Source organism: Xiphophorus maculatus, chromosome 4 (genome assembly GCF_002775205.1).
Source record: "Xiphophorus maculatus strain JP 163 A chromosome 4, X_maculatus-5.0-male, whole genome shotgun sequence".
In the NCBI taxonomy this organism is placed as follows: Eukaryota; Metazoa; Chordata; class Actinopteri; order Cyprinodontiformes; family Poeciliidae; genus Xiphophorus; species Xiphophorus maculatus.
The window spans coordinates 16,193,850-16,209,999 of NC_036446.1; the positions used below are offsets into that span (position 1 = coordinate 16,193,850).

Below are 16,150 nucleotides of genomic sequence, written 5' to 3' on the forward strand. Positions count from 1 at the left end.
AGGCCAATTTCAAGGAGTTAGGTTGTGAAGTCAATTTTCTTTTAAGGTATGTTTGATATTTACAGTGTTTTTATAACACCTGAAGGTAACACAGTTTCTTGGTTGTGCCATAAAATGCCAGTATGTACCTGGAAAACATACAATACTGCCCTTTTAAATATATTTAGCTGTAGTGACAAATGCACTCAAACAAGAAATAGTTGTATTACTATTTACAAAAGCAGTGAATTCTCCCAGTATTCTTAGAACTGCTACAGCACAGTGTCCGAAAAAGACACACAATTTAAGAAACATTCTGCTTGAAATCACTCTCACATAGAGTAAGAAGTAATACATCATAAAAAAGTATTTCAAGGAATATAAATAGACAAAGCAAACAAATAGAAACATGGAATAATAGTGCTGTATGTACATCAGATGTAGAGACAAACAAATTTTTTAATTTGTTTGAAAATTATTAATTTTTGAAAAAGAAAGTTGTAAAGAAATCCCTCCTACAAAATACAAATGAGTAGGACTATACGTTGATGAAAAATATATGTTTTTAAACAAAATACATTATAGAAAACATATAAAAACAAACAGCAGCCCTTAGCAAAGAGCGAAAAAAGTTAATACAATTAATGTTTTATAAGATATGACAAGCAAATGTACAGAGTTAAAGACTAACACTGAAATCTGCTGGATAATCCAGTTTACAAAATGATGTTTTTGATGAAAAATATATAGCAAATCTGACCGAAACAAACAGAAAAACAAACAAAGGGATGGGCAGTGTTTTGTAAAGATATTTGTCTTGGTTGAACGTGTTATTCACAAGGTATTTTGTAAGTTTGCTGTTTAAATTAGACTTTGTAAAATAGATAATATTACAGAAAAATGTGGCGCATCTCAGTAAGTTAGAACAGCATTGAAAATGTCATTTATTTCTGAAAAAATATTCAGAAAGTGATGTTAAGATTCAATACACAAACAGAATAATGTTAAACGTTTTATCGTCCTTTTAATGGCCATAGCTTCTGGTTCTCAAAAAATTGAATATTACACAAGACAAATAAGAAATAACTTTTAAAACATAAACAGAGCTGAGTTATGATCCACAATTAGGGGTGAGACTGCCGACTTGACAGTTATCAAATAGACAGACAACAATGGCTTCTACAAGGAGGGTAAGCCAAAGGTCATTGCTAAAGAAGCGGCTGGTCACAATGTGCTGTTACACTGTTAGAAAGTTGAGTGGAAGAAAAAACTGGGATAGAAAATAAGACAAAAGCAACAACAATGACGACAGCCTTGTGAGGATTGACGGTCGGCTGTGCTTCTTCCTATCAAAGTCAGCAAAGCTGTAAACTACAACAGCTTTTAGACACACTTAAAATTTATTGACCTGTAGTTGTAGTTGTAGTTTAACCTTATGACACTGATCCATAAGCTCTAGCAGGTTAGCTGTTGAAACTTTGTCACATTGTGGATGATATTGTGGCCGCTGCTGTGCATAAAGCCATCACATGTGAGGACAGTGGTAATGATGCGGGGATAGAGCTGCAGTTCATCAGTGACTCCCACAGCATCTCCCGCTGTGTGGGACCCTCGGCGGAGGGATACGACAGCCGCTGTCATCGTGGTGCTGAGGCTTTTTGCAAAGCAAAAATGTCTGCCTAAGGGAAACTCGTAACTGATATATAGAGGATATTTTCCCACGTATCGCCGTTTTAAACCCGATTTCTGCCTTTGCGAGGCGCGTCGGAAGAAAGCGACTCATCACCAGATCACCCTAGTCCGGATTTTAATCGAGAAACAGGTAAAATATCAAGGGGAGTTTGCCAGAAGCTTTCGGACGCGTGAAAGAAGTTGGGAGTTGAGAGAGACATAGATCATCGTTGGGTTTTGTTTTCTGGAGCTGCACACTGAGATTGTCACGTCCAGTGTTTGTTTGCCTGTGTTGCCTGTCTTTAATTTAGGTTTCAGCCGCCGAAACGGCACTGTCTTCCTCGTTGTATGGCCAACAAAGCCAGTAGTAAGAGGCTGCATCTGCCCATATGAACGAGTAACCGCAGCTAGCGTTAGCCGCGGCTAGCCCAGAAACGTTAGGCGCTTCAGCGCAGGGAAAACCATCTCCCTGCTTGCACACAAGGCTGCAGAAATCACTGACATTAACGAGGCGTGTTGCAGCATTATCAGCGGATCGTATGCATGTGTAACAATCAGCATGCGGTGTTGTTACGGAGTGATATTGTTCCTGCGCTGATGCGATGCTGCAGGTCCTGGGCTTAACGCGTCCATCCAGAGCGCTCCCTCAGCTCTCTTTACCAGCGAATGAAAGATACAAACCAAACGTGGTTATGACACGCTTTAGCACCTTTTCATCAATTACAACGCGTTTAAGTTGCCTTCATCTCTGTGATGATGATGATAAGGACGGCAACGACAGAGCCAAGTTTACTTCACGGTGATGGTCTTTTTTTTTATTCCGCATCCATAAGAAATGCCTCCCGTGGAGATGATTTCCAGCGTGGAACTAGTCCCCGCTGTTAAATGAAGCTGCAGGGATGCGATCTGATAGACTCTGTGTTTGTTGTTTTTTTTACTCCCAGGTTTCTAGATCGTCAGGATGAATCCTCAGCAGCGGATTGCCGCTCTCGGAACTGATAAGGAATTGAGTGACCTGCTGGATTTCAGTGCGGTAGGACTCCTTATTACCTGTTGGTGTGATTCATCTCAAGTTTGAGGTTTAAAAATTTCTTCTCAGATATATAGTTGTTTTTTTTTAATTTTAATTTCACTATTAGTATGAGCTTATGTTCCATAACTGCGCTGTTCTTTGTGTTTTAAATTTGAACTATCAAGGTTGTATGCATCCATTCGCCACAAATCTAGCAGCCCACTCCCCTCCAAGTTATTGGTCCACCCCGTTTTTACGTGATTTATTTCTAAAATGTTCCCACAGTTATCTAGTTCTGTTTGGCTCTGCAGGGGAATCCAGATCCTCACAGTCATCACATTTTTAACCTCAACAGCATCAGTCAAATAGTAAAAATGTCTGGTGTTGATATAATGGATATAAATGGATATAAATTATATCTATTTGTTTTTAGCTAAATGAAGGGGAAATGCAGGTCTGGAAATGATCAGGGTTTGAAAAAAAAAAAAAATCACGATAAGGTAATTGTGAAATAGTAATTGTAATGATCCAAGTTATTTAAGATAAAAAATAAATAATCTGGAGAGTTTGAGTTAAGCTCAGGAGTTACTTTAGTCTGTTCTTCCTTTAGTTGGCAGGTAAAAGTAGAATTTTTTTTTCAATTTCCTCTTCCTTAAATCAACCACATACTGTCTGATGCGCTTTGTTGCGTTTACTAAAAATCAAATGAAGCTCCAGCTCACATAAATGAGATGATCTTTTAATGCATTAGTTTTCAGTTAAATTACAAATATTACTTTTCTGTTTAGGGGCTTGCTGCACATTTGTTTTTGTTATGTCTTATTATACTTATGAAAAAAATCTGAATCGGTCAAAATTGGAATCAGCGTCTCAGTCCTCAGAGAAAAACGCAAATTAGTATCAGACAGGAAAAGCCTGAGCTGTGCATCTCTGCTCCACATAGCCGAGTCCTTGCTATGTTTTTAGATCCGTGTCTGTATTTGTGCTTTCAGATGTTCTCTCCACCTGTAGGCGGAGGGAAAAATAGGCCAACCACACTTGGAAGCAGTCAGTTCAGTGCATCAGGTAGGAACTGATCCCTTAAACCGTTCTCCATTTTCTGCAAACTTTTTGATTTGAGGTCTGTTTATTCCTGCTTAAAATCTGCACACAAGTATCAGTTTCTGGACGTCTTTTGCTTTTGTTCGCGTTGCTCCCAAAGTTATTTATGAATGGAGTCTGTAGGAAAAGTGTCTCAGCCTTCAGTCTTGGATGCAATTCCTCTGTGTGTTCTCCTCACATCTGGCGCTTGAAACCTGAACCCCCCACCTGGGGTTGTGGAGCAGCGCTGCAGTAAAGAAGTTGAACAAAGCACAGTTTAGACCATAGACATGTTTTATTGATCTGTGTGCAATTATAGCACACCGCTGTGAATGTTAATCATGTTTTGCATTACTGTCCGATGAATAAATAATGCACAAATCAGCCGTGTTTAGGCTTGAATGATCAGGTGCTGTGATGCTTGCAGAGGGTGTTATTACAGAGGATTTGCAGTGAGGTGTTTTAGAGGAAATTAGTTTCAGCATATGTGAGTGCTGGAGCTGCTTATACTGTGTAGTGTGAAGAGGTGGTGAAACATTTTGTTGAGCTTTTTTCCCCGTTAGTGAGGAACTCACACTGATAATTGCTCCTTCCATTAAAGAAATCTCCCACACAATTACCTACCTTATTTTATATATATATATATATATATATATATATATTTATATATATATATATATATATATATATATATATATATATATATATATATATATATATATGAGCATCTTAATTCCCCTTGAGTGTTTGTGAATGGCTTAGTTGCACTAGCAAGAGTTCAGGCCCCTCTTCTTCTGGATCGCTTCCTCTAGAAATAAACACTACAGGACATTAATCTGAAGCACGACTATTGTCTCATGTGCCACTAGAGAAAGTCAACAATCGAGCATTATGTTTCCTGAAAGCGTGTCTTGTGTGAATCCACAAAGGGCGTCGTTGTAGTGGGTTATCTGTGAAGCGAAAGACACACATTGAGGAGAAATGACAAAGAAACAAGAACAGAGCTGTCACACATGACCTGTGGAGCTGTGACGATGGCTTTTGTGATACCTAATCATTCAGCTGAGAAGGATTATGTTTGTGGGTGCTCTTCAGTAAAACAAATGACAAAGAGTCTAGTTTTAGATTTGAAATGTGACTTTATCCTGGTTTGCACTGAGATCTGCATTAAGCATTACAGAAATACAGCTATTTCTGATACAGCTGTTTCTGACTATTACTTTCTGCCTGACAGCAAAATGACATTATGAATTTATTTATAAACCTGCAAATAATACTTCTTTGTCCATATTTATTTTAATAACTCCATCCATCCATCCATTTTCTGTTCACCCTTGTCCCTAATGGGGCTGGGAGGGTTGCCGGTGCCTATCTCCAGGAGTTCACCCTGGACAGGTCACCAGTCTGTCGCAAGGCAACACAGAGACATACAGGACAAACAACCATGCTCACACTCACACCTAGGGAATTTAGAGAGACCAATTAACCTGACAGTCATGTATTTTGACTGTGGGAGGAAGCCGGAGTACCCGGAGAGAACCCACGCATACACAGGGAGAACATGCAAACACTGGGCCGGGAATCAGGTCCTTCTTGCTGCAAGGCAACAGCTCTACCAACTGCGCCACTGTGCAGCCCTATTTTAATAATATCAAATAATAATAATTATTATTTTTATTGTTTTCTACCCAAATTTCTCAGAACAAATGTGTAAAGATTAACTTGTGCTCAAAGCAACATGCAGGTTTTCTAAAGCTGGGCTGAATCATCAAAGTGTGTGTGTTCTCACAGAAAGGGGCGTAGCGTTGTGTTTGATAAATGAATGCAGTGACATGTGTAGACATCAAATGAGCAGACTGAGTTGTATGCTTTTTGGCCTCTAAAACAGTGTATTTTTGCTTTAACCTTTGATAATTTCATCTGAGTAAAATCTGACTAGGTCAGCCATTGTGATGAGAGTAAAAACACAATTTTCCTGACAGTGTTCAAATATGTTCTGTTTCAATCTACAAATGTCTTGCTCATTTCTGCAAAAAGGTTGTTTGAATATTTTGCTGCACATTTTTGATAATTGAATATTGTACAAGCTATCCCAGTGTTGCTAGGATACAACTAATAACTACTATTGTAAACTTTATTGGTTATTTCCTTATCACTCCATTGGATATCGGGCTTTCCTATCTGTAGTGTAGTAAGATAGTCTGCCTTAGGTAAATAAGCTCCAGCATCACTTTCCTAAGCAGCATACATAATTTAACAAACGCATTTTGTAAGCTAGGCAGGTTTTTTGGACACGTTAGAAAATTAAAAGACGAATATTGGGTGAGTGACCCAATAATAACATTGCTTAATCTCATACAAGACGATGAAGACACTCTTTCTGCATTAATGGCTGAGTGTGGCATGCAGGATGTTTGAAGCTGAAAGCAAAACTGATATTCTGACCTACTTTCTAATTACTTCAGCTGATAATTACTTGACAAGTTGAGGGCTCTCACAGAGCTTTGCAATTTAATTCCCAGACATTCGGTTGATCATTAGATGTGAGAACATAAATGAGACAGTGACCTAATGACCTGATATTATTTCCGACAGTCTACACCCTTGATCCCAGTGCAGATGCCCTGTTCAGAACGGGAGGGAATCAAAATCAAAACTTTAGTTTGAAAGACATGAAAACACTCGATGTTCCATAAAACCTGGTTTGATGCATCATGTTAGATCTACATGACAAATGTTTTTCAATACTTGTGCTACATTTTATTATACATGACAGGATAGCAAAAGATTAAAGGGAATTTGTATGACACAGGCGTGAACACTTGATAATGTTTTCATAGGTTTGACTCATTGTTTCTCTTGCCTTGTCAATAGGCACGCTAAAATCAATTGGCCAATTTAAAACAAAATTTGCAATTTGATTTACCCAATGTATCATCCAATCTACAGATTAAGAACTGAAAACATATTTTCCCTTGCTTACTAATTATTTGGTCTATAACCGCCTTAATTCCCAGGATGTACTTTCATTCACTTTTTGAGGTTAGTAAACATCAGAATAATTGTTGATTCTTTATTTCAGTGTGATTCAAAAGAAGCTGTAGCACATTTAATCTCTTTTAAGTCTTACATTTTAAGAGTTCTTTTTAAACATGACTAAAATTAGCACATTAGACCTCAAAGAAACCAGTAATCGGTACTGGACAGCAGAAGCCTGGTCAGTGCAAATCTGTTTATAGATTTAATTGTCTGAAAGTTGGTCTGCTTCCATTCTGGAAGTAGAATAGAAACAATACAGACCTGGTAACTTAAATAGAACATATAAGAGGGAAACTCATGTTCCAATACATTAAAAACTACACAAATGTTAACTTTGAACCTTCTTTGTGCTGTTTTGCAAGAGGCCTCTTTGCCACACATTTACAAGAGGAGTCTGATCTGGACTGCTTACAGGTCAGTTGAGCACATTGTGTGTCTATGAAGTCATGTTTTTGTAAGTGGGGCAGAATGACGTTTGGCATTGCCCTGTTGAAATGTCTGCAACTCTTGTTGGAAAAGGTGTTGCCTTCATGCTAGCTGGAGTCCCTTTAAAATTCAAAATAAATGGCTCTCCATCAGCAGTGCCTTCACAAATATGCACCCCATACTGCCACAGATGGTTGCTTTTGCATCTTTTTACAGTAACTGTCTGTAAATGGTCTTTCTTTGGCACAAATGTCTGTTTTTTTTCCTGAAACGACTTCAAAGTCGACTGAACTGACCTCAAACTCCTGTCATCTGAGCAGAGTGTTGGCATTCATAGTTAATATATGGCTTTCTGCTATAGCCAAAACAGGTTTGTTGTACATTTTTAGATCCAGCAGCAGACCATACCAGGCAACAAAAGGTTTCCAATTGGCTACATGCGGCTGAATTGTTGCATAACACACACTCGGGATAATGGAAGCACTATGTTATATACAATGCATTGAAACCTTCTGAACTAGTGCCTCATATTCTGACAGTTTGGCATAAAGTGCTACACCTGTAATCAATTTTAAAATAGAAAAGCATTTTTCCATCAAGGAGAAGAAAATTTAGTGCGTCATAGAAATTCTAGATTGCAGATTTGCATTTAAAAGATGACCCTAGTTTCACGTTTTATGGATAAGTACTAGCCGAGTCTGGAATCAGGCTGGACTTTTTGCATCCTTGTCTAGTATTTCAGATTTCAACAAACTGGCCCCTAAACGACTTTACCTCTGGAGTGGATTCTAATTTCAGGAGGCTAAAATTAGATTGCATCTGCACACATTTTCATTTGAATATTCCAGTACTGAGGGCCTGTGTAGGGTAAATCCCCCCTTCAGACTACAGTCAGAGCGCCTGTCTCTCAGATCTTCAAGGTTAGGGAAGAAGCACCTATATAAGTGCTAGTGAACTTAAGGCAAGTGAGTGTGCAGACACGAGTGTGGAAATTGCTGGGAATGAAGGTTTGGATTATTGCATCTCAGCTGGGCATAGCCTGATAATTGAACCAGAGTGGGACGGGCAAAGACCCTTGAAAATTATGCTGGAGAAGATGGATTGGGAAAATGGCTCTAACAGAGATTCATCGCTTCTCCCTTCCAGCTGTGTTGATGATGCAGACCTGATGAGCCTATTGTGAAGTAGCTAATTTTCTTTCAGCGCTGCATAGTGATGCATTGGTTGGTTGTGTGTAACTCATTCCTGACCACAGTCCTACAGATCCTCACTCCTGCCTCGCTTTATGTGCAGCTTTGTGTATCAGAATATAAAAAATAAAAAGCCCGGTCTGCGAAGATCAAAAATAACTGTTGAACATTTATCACTAGAAGTATATTGCAATGTAAATACCAGAGACACTTTTAGTTTCTCTTCTCATTTCTATTTACAGATTTGATCAAATAAACAAATCCTCAATAATCCAAAAGTTGTCCTCTTGCTGCAGCACTCATGCACTCATCCACAAAATGTAATTCAGATGAAAATCACATGTGGAGGTAGTTTGAATTGCCATTCAGATTAGATTTCACAAATTAGCTTACTTAAAAATCTGATTACTTGCAACTAACAGTGGTGACAGTCTGTGTTAAAGATCAGGCTTGATAAGCAAATCAGATGTACCCGCAGTTTCAGAAATCTTAGAAAATAACTAAAGCACACTTGATATGGGTTATTGACATTTTTCAAAAAAGGTTATATTTAGTGTTAAGTAAGTAGATCGGATTGCTAAAGGTCAATCAGTTTTCAATTCGGAGAAATCCGAGTGAAATTCAAACAAGATTTAGGCGCCTAAATCAAACCTATTTATGCTGCACCCACTGTGTGTCATCAACTATTGATGGACAGAGTTCAATGGGTTTTGCTTATCAGTGTATGTGACAGAGAGTTGTGAGTTTGGCCTTGTTGTTTTGTTTCTAAACTTGATTGGTTTCTCCGTCCTGCTCCCATGCCTCGCTCGTTGCTCGGCTCGTCAGCTCGATGCTGCATCAATCAGAAATAGATCATATTTTTTGAAGAGGGCAGCTCTACTTTTGGGATGTTTCTGAAACGTGTGTCTGTTAGAAACTCAGACATTGTCTGATGGGCATATTCACTCAGTGGTTGGACTGGGATGTAGCCAGGACTGGATTCAGAAACAATTTATAGTTTCTGAATCCGTTTCACTGCAGAAAATATAAATGACCAGATATGCCTCTGTTAACTAGTTGTTACTGTTGACAAGTGTGAATAATACTTGCTGCAGTTTTGGATGGTTCTTGAACATCTGGAGTATTTATTTTTTAAATAATTTTCAATCTAATAACTAACAAAGAAAAATGTTTTTAATGTTATCTTACAATGCTCACTCTTAATGTAAAAGAAAAAAAAATACATTTAAAATGTAAAAATCCATTTATTTTATCTCTTTTTTTGGGAGTACAGTTTAGGGGTGCAACTAACAAATATTTTAGTAATTGATTAATCTGTGCATTAGTCTAAGGATTAATCAAATAATCTAATAAAAACATGGCACATTGTACATATTTTTCATTTAACTACTTAAGGCTTTTTTTTACAAATTAGAAATACATTAAAAGAGACAAATAGCTCAATTTCTTTTTTTTTTAGCAAGAAAATAAACATGTTATTGCCTAAAATACATTTCCTTTAGTGAATCTGAACAGGGTGAAACTAACACTTGAGAGGTTTTGGCTAAAACATATCTACAGATAAAGATGTTTTTGTCTTAAACATATTGTTTCAATTACAGCTCTGAATGTGTTCTTTCTTCAAATGACTGTTTTTAACTATGTGTACTCCAGTTAACAATGGATTCATTAGTAAATTAGTTGACAATTATTTCAATAATCGATTAATCACAATTAATCCGAATAATCGTTTCAGCCCTTTTGAAGTTTTTGCATTAATGATAATGACAGGAAAAAAAAAAACCAACTAGAGCTGAACGGCCCAGTTTTCATATCTGCTGAAATCAATTATGTCAAATGAGAAAATTCCCAGTTTAAATAATAAATAGTTGACATTGAGGGGATTTATTCCACTGATGACCAAGCTGATGCTCTGTGGAGTTTCAGCCTTGTCGCATAGCGTTGTATTGTAGTTCATATTTTTGAAATGTTCCCCTTCATGCCAAAACTCGCCTCTGTTTTCCTGTTGTAAAAGCTCTTGCTGAATCCGGGTTTTGAGAGGGTGCAGCTGTTTCTTAATGGTCCAGCAGAGAGCAATCAGTTATGAGAGGCAAACTATGGGCTTTCTTTGTCATTTCCCTTCTACAATTACTTTATGAAACAGGATTCTCACCGCAAATGTTGAGAAATAAAAACATTCAAATACATTTTACAAAGGAAACATAGAGGTAGCTTCTTCTTCTTTTTGGTCACATCTGAGATTATTCTTATTATTAGGCTGTCTAGGAATCAGCTACTATTTAAGGAATGCTAACAGCAGCTTGTATTTCTGAAGTCCTTGTTCTTTCATTGAATCCAGTGCTTTCATTGTTTGCTCTAATTCTCATGGGTTTGTGAAGAGAGGGGTCAGGTGAGACTGCAAACACTGACCGCTGTTGCAGTTTGTGTGTGAAAGTTCTCAGTTCGGCTGAAATGCATCACAATGAAATAGCTCAAATACCTATGGGAGCGCTTGAATTAGTTACACAAGTATCAGAGCTAAAAATGTAAAACATCTCAACCAAAATTCAGAAAGTGAGATAAAATTACATGTGTAGTTTTTCCATAGAGGCGGTGCAGAAGAGGAAACGAATCTACAGCGTGCAAGCGGCAAAGCATCGTGTTTGTCAGGATGAAACTTCATATCTACAGCTCTGCTCACTGGAGCGTGATTTCTGGGTAGTGAAATGTCACCAACTTTCTGCACAAGTGTATAATTAGCTTTACAAATTTCTTGTGAAGAACTTATTTCCATCAAGGAGGATAAAAATATGACTAACAGTAATAACATCAAATTTGAATTTTTCTGTATGTTTACTGTAACCATACAGATCAACCCCAAAAGGTTCTCTGTTCTCATTAAGTTAAAAATAGGTGGACACATTGTAGTCTATGATTATTGATTGCAAATAAATAGTTTTTTGATTGCTTTATTAATTTGACCTCTTTCATAACAAGGTCATTCTTGTTGCGTTGAGGAGTCTTAGTAAAATATGTGAAACTTCAATTGGAAAAATACACAATAAAATTAAGTAAAATTGCTTTGTTCAGTATTATTGTTTTCAAATAGACCCATTTTTTGAAATCTGATTTTCTTTATTTGAACTTGAAGCAGAGCATATTATATTGCTTTCTACAGAGACAGATGGAATTACAAGAGGGATAATCAATAACGCGATAAATGTAGATGCTCTGTTGCTGCGGTTTTGTTGATACTGCAGGACAATATTGTTTTAAACAGCAAGAAGAAGCGAGGCATCAAATATTTCTTAATGGCTATATCACATAAATTAGATTGTAAATACCAGATATTATATTTTTCAACATATGCCAGATGGTCTTGGTTGACAGTTTGGTTGGCATTATTGATTTTTGCGTTTTTCTGTTTGTCTTTTGAAAGATTAGATGGAGGTTTTTGTTCGTCTGAAGAATTAGTTTTATCATGTTTCAGTTCTCAGGTGCTTAGCCTGGCCTGCATCAAATCATCCAGTTGCCTTTTGGTACATTTGGAGCATATGTAGCAATAAAGTCATCGAGGCATTTAAAGTTAAATAAACAAGATCTTGTAACTTTGGAACATTTGAAGATATTACATTTTCACATTTCTTTTCTTATGTATTGATGGCAACATAACAGAATAACAGGGTTACAACAATTCTCCACTAATAAGCTCTAACTGGTTACTGGCAGATGGAATAACGAAACAAAAATCCAGAGTTTGTTTCCATTTTCATAAAATGCATCAAGAACTTTCATAATTTTCAGCCTGTAAGAACAACAACCAACATCATCAAATGTAATTAAAATTTACTTTAAAAAACTGAATTGGCAAAACAAAGTCGACAGGTTTAATTTCAGACAACTAGAAATGGGTAAAACATTATCAGTGCATCTCTAAAACTGGGCCAGCCTTTCCATTAAGAGACGAGTGTTTAATACCAGTCACTTACATAAAGCAGGAGATTTTTATGTAATAAATTACTTAACTTATATAAAATAGCCTAAGCATAAGAGCTTGGTAACGTTTTTGAATACATTATTTTGGTATTTTTTCAGATAGTAGGGCTGTTGTAAAAGAACATTTTAGTAATCAGTGATGGCATAGTTACTTTGAAAAAGTAACTTTAATTGGATTACCGATTACTCCTTGAAAATGTAACTCAGTTAGATTACTGACTACTTGATTTGGAAAGTAACTAAGTTACATTAAAAGTAACTTTTTTAGTTACTTTCATCAGCTGCTAACAACAACGCTGTGAAAATTACATTGATCTATGCCAATACTTAATTTAAACTATTTTATAACGGTAACATCAACAATGTGTCTCCACTTATAAGGTTGAACTGAAGGGGAGATTTTTTAAATGGTTACAGTACAAAAAAACCCAAAACGTTAGTAATTTGTGCATGTTTTTGTGTGGTCCACTATTGTCTGGAAAACTCTAAGAAGGATTTAACCCCCCCATCCCACTCAAAGTAGTTCCTGTTTTTCTGCCAACAAAATGCGCATCTCCCTCCTCCCTCCATCGTTTACGTTTCTGTCGCTGCTGATACTGTCGCATAAAAACGGCGATCACTCAACAAGACGCATAGAGGAAATAAAATAAAATTCCAAAAGAAAATAGTAACGCACAGTAACGAAAAATGATTTTGATAAGTAACTGTAGTCTGACTACTGGATATGAAATAGCAACGCGTTAGATCACTCGTTACTTATTAAGTAACGCGTTACTGACATCACTGTTAGTAATTGAGTACTCTATTGATTATTTTCACAATTAATTGAGTAATCATGTCTCTCTCTCTCTATCTCTCCCATACTCCAAGCATCGCGCCAGGCACTGTAGGAATACTCATTTGTCCCCAAAGAAATATCGAAAACCCGGAAAATTTGACATCATCCTACTAGCAATTAGCAATAACTCATAGGCAGAAGTGAGAGCGCTGTCCAACACAAATAATGATCCATCTGGAACACGGTGCGCTAAATAATACATGAGGCAGATACATTTTCCTCAAGGAATTTTAATAATCGAGGAACTCGAATCACTCAGGGAATCGATGCAGCCCTAGTAAATATCTACTAACCTGGAGGATTGCCACTTTTTAAAGCTTGCTATTCATTTTTCAAGGATTTTCCACCAAGTTTATTTAATTTTTCTTGTAAGATGCAAACAAATGCTGATATTTTTTGCTCAACCAGTCATTGAAAATTAAAAAAGGATATCAAATTTTAAGGTTATGAAATGAAATAGTGTGCGTTAATTTTTCTGTGACATTAAAATTGAACATCCCATAGTTGTTCGTGTTGTAGATTAAATGAAAACAACCCACATCCTCATTAAGACTATTTAAAAAGTAAACTTATTTTTTTCTTATTATTAGATCAGATGCTTTGGTCTGTCTTTAAATCTATAGTATACACTTATAAACACAATGTACAATGCTAAAACTTGCCTGTTGTGAAAAATGGTTTGTTTTTCTTCATATACATTCATTTAAAGTGTGAAGCAGTGACTTGTAAATGTAGTTTGAACTGTGAGAGTTGAGGGGACTTGCTGACTGAATCGTGCATCTCTTGTTCTGACAGGTATGGATGAGCGGACCAACCAAGCGTCTTGGGCCCCAGGTGGCGAGTCCAGTCCTTCCTATGAATCCTCCCGGGTAAGATGACCCACAATCTAATGCCTCTGAGTGGCCTTTCTGCTCCACGGCGCATCATTTAACACTCATTACATCAAAGTGGGGAATTCACAGTGTTTTATCTCACCTTTTTCCAGAGCCTGTTGTGTTATTTGACCTGTTACAGACACATTTCTCTTTGGCAGAGTGAATTCATTAGTTTTAAAATGTCTAAGTTCTTTTCATTTAAAAGAAAATGTGTTATTTTTCTCTTTTATAGCACAAAGAAAAATTTTTGTATTACAGTTCTTGGTAGGTGATCAGTGGTTTTCATGTAGCACCTAAAATTTCATTTTTAGCTCCTCCTAAATTCAGTTTTGCCTCACAAGCAATGTAAAACTACATATTATATATCTGATGATAATATTGAACAGGGAACAAATATTACCTGGAGAAATATTGTTTGGCTGAAACACTGAACATTTGTTCAGCCTGATTAAAACTACAGAAACTGCAGTTTCTTTTTTGTACAACGAAGTGATGCAAACCTAAACATTCGCTGATTATGAGGAAAGATGTTCTACGTCTTACAGTCAAAACAAGCTTTTTACCTCCTGAGCATTTGAGGAAGTGTTTCAGATTTTTATGCAGCTTTTATTTTGAATAAACTATGATTTATCCCGTTTTTATCTTTTGAAACTGTTACCTTTCTTAGTGTAAACATTTATATTACCCAGTTTAAAACGTCCCATTAAAACGTCGTGCAGTTTAAACGTGATATTTGTGTGATTATAACAACTTTACGTAGAGGTTCACTGTAAATCAAAACTTTGTTGGGAGTGAATGTCTAAATAAGAAGCTCTGAGTGTTTGTATGAGCAAGTGTGAACAGCTCTGCCTGTTTGTTTGTCTCTCACACGTTGGCTGTTCCCAATGCCCTGTATGAATTCCAGTTAATGTCAATCTCCTGTCACTTTCTATTAGAACTCAGCTAAATGTCAGAGCCACTCGGCCTGCGTTACCTTGTTTATTTCTCGGTGCCCTTCCCGAATGAACATCTACAGGCTATGGTAACATAGGCAGCTTGATTTGAATTAGAAGACAGAGAAGCTTGAGATATCTTCGCTCCAGGTGCATATAAATGAGTGATTCTGACATTACGACGCACGGCGTCAGCCAGCAGACAGCTGTTTGCACATCCATAAGGCCTGCATGCACTCTCTGAAACAGCTGCACATCCTTATCCTCACAGACTTGAATATAAAGCTATTTTTTTACTATTTTATTTAACATTATCTTGTCCATCCATTCGGGATGGACATATATTGTATCGTTTATTATTTATTGTGATATACTACTTATAATGATAAGAATTTTGATTTATTGTTGTAATGATAAATTACAGTTAATGTTTGAAACCCCCAAAATTGTCCATATTGTCGGGATTGTTAGCTTTACTAACAAGGTTCTCTACTTTTTGTTAAGTGAAACCATCAAAAAATGTAAAAACCCGCTTAATACAGCTTCTGTGTGAAGTTAAGTGATACAAATAACATTTATCTCCACATTTATCATCATCACAATATAATATAAAACTTTTAAGTTCACATTGCCCACCCTTACCATCCAGCCATACATACATGAATGAATGAGTCTTTTCCGTTGCTTGTGTCACATTGGAGGGTTTAAGGTCAAGCCACAGCATCTCATTTCACTCCAAAATAGGGATGAGAACTCATTATCTTGAATTAAAGAATTTTAGTGTAAATTTTGCCAATTAGTGTTTTGAAAAGCAAATGTTAACATTAGTGATTTCTGTTTCAAGGTTATGATTACCTTATTGACTTGACTGAAGTCATTAGATATGATTGAGGTAAAGAATTGCTTGAATTACCTTTGCAGTTTAATAACCTGAGAACTCACCTAGCATAATACAAGATCAATAATTTACATAAAAATTATGAAATGAAAGGTTAGAATCATTCTAATTGCAAAAGGTTTGTGTGAATAATTAGATTTTATTTATTGATGTTTCCAAACCAAACACCCCCTACTCTGAGCATCTCATACTTTGTTTACAACAGGTTGGGTTAAATGCTGCATTTGCTTGCCTT

The 16,150-nt window shown here is 36.6% G+C and overlaps 1 protein-coding gene across 7 annotated transcripts in view; it reads left to right on the plus strand.

The window, feature by feature from the left end:
* Positions 1 to 1,602: 1,602 nt before the first annotated feature.
* Positions 1,603 to 16,150, plus strand: part of tcf12 (transcription factor 12) — a 90,932-nt gene continuing 76,384 nt past the window's right edge. For 2 of the 7 annotated variants that reach the window (XM_023332463.1, XM_023332461.1), the window contains exons 1-4: positions 1,604 to 1,801; positions 2,595 to 2,683; positions 3,655 to 3,727; positions 14,006 to 14,079. In XM_023332463.1, coding sequence (XP_023188231.1) covers positions 2,612 to 2,683; positions 3,655 to 3,727; positions 14,006 to 14,079 — 219 coding nt within the window. In that variant the 5' untranslated portion in view covers positions 1,604 to 1,801; positions 2,595 to 2,611. Of the gene's footprint in view, positions 1,802 to 2,594; positions 2,684 to 3,653; positions 3,728 to 7,176; positions 7,196 to 10,973; positions 11,095 to 14,005; positions 14,080 to 16,150 lie in introns of those variants that run through there. The other 5 variants (XM_023332462.1, XM_023332464.1, XM_023332465.1 and 2 more) reach the window with 5 other exon arrangements.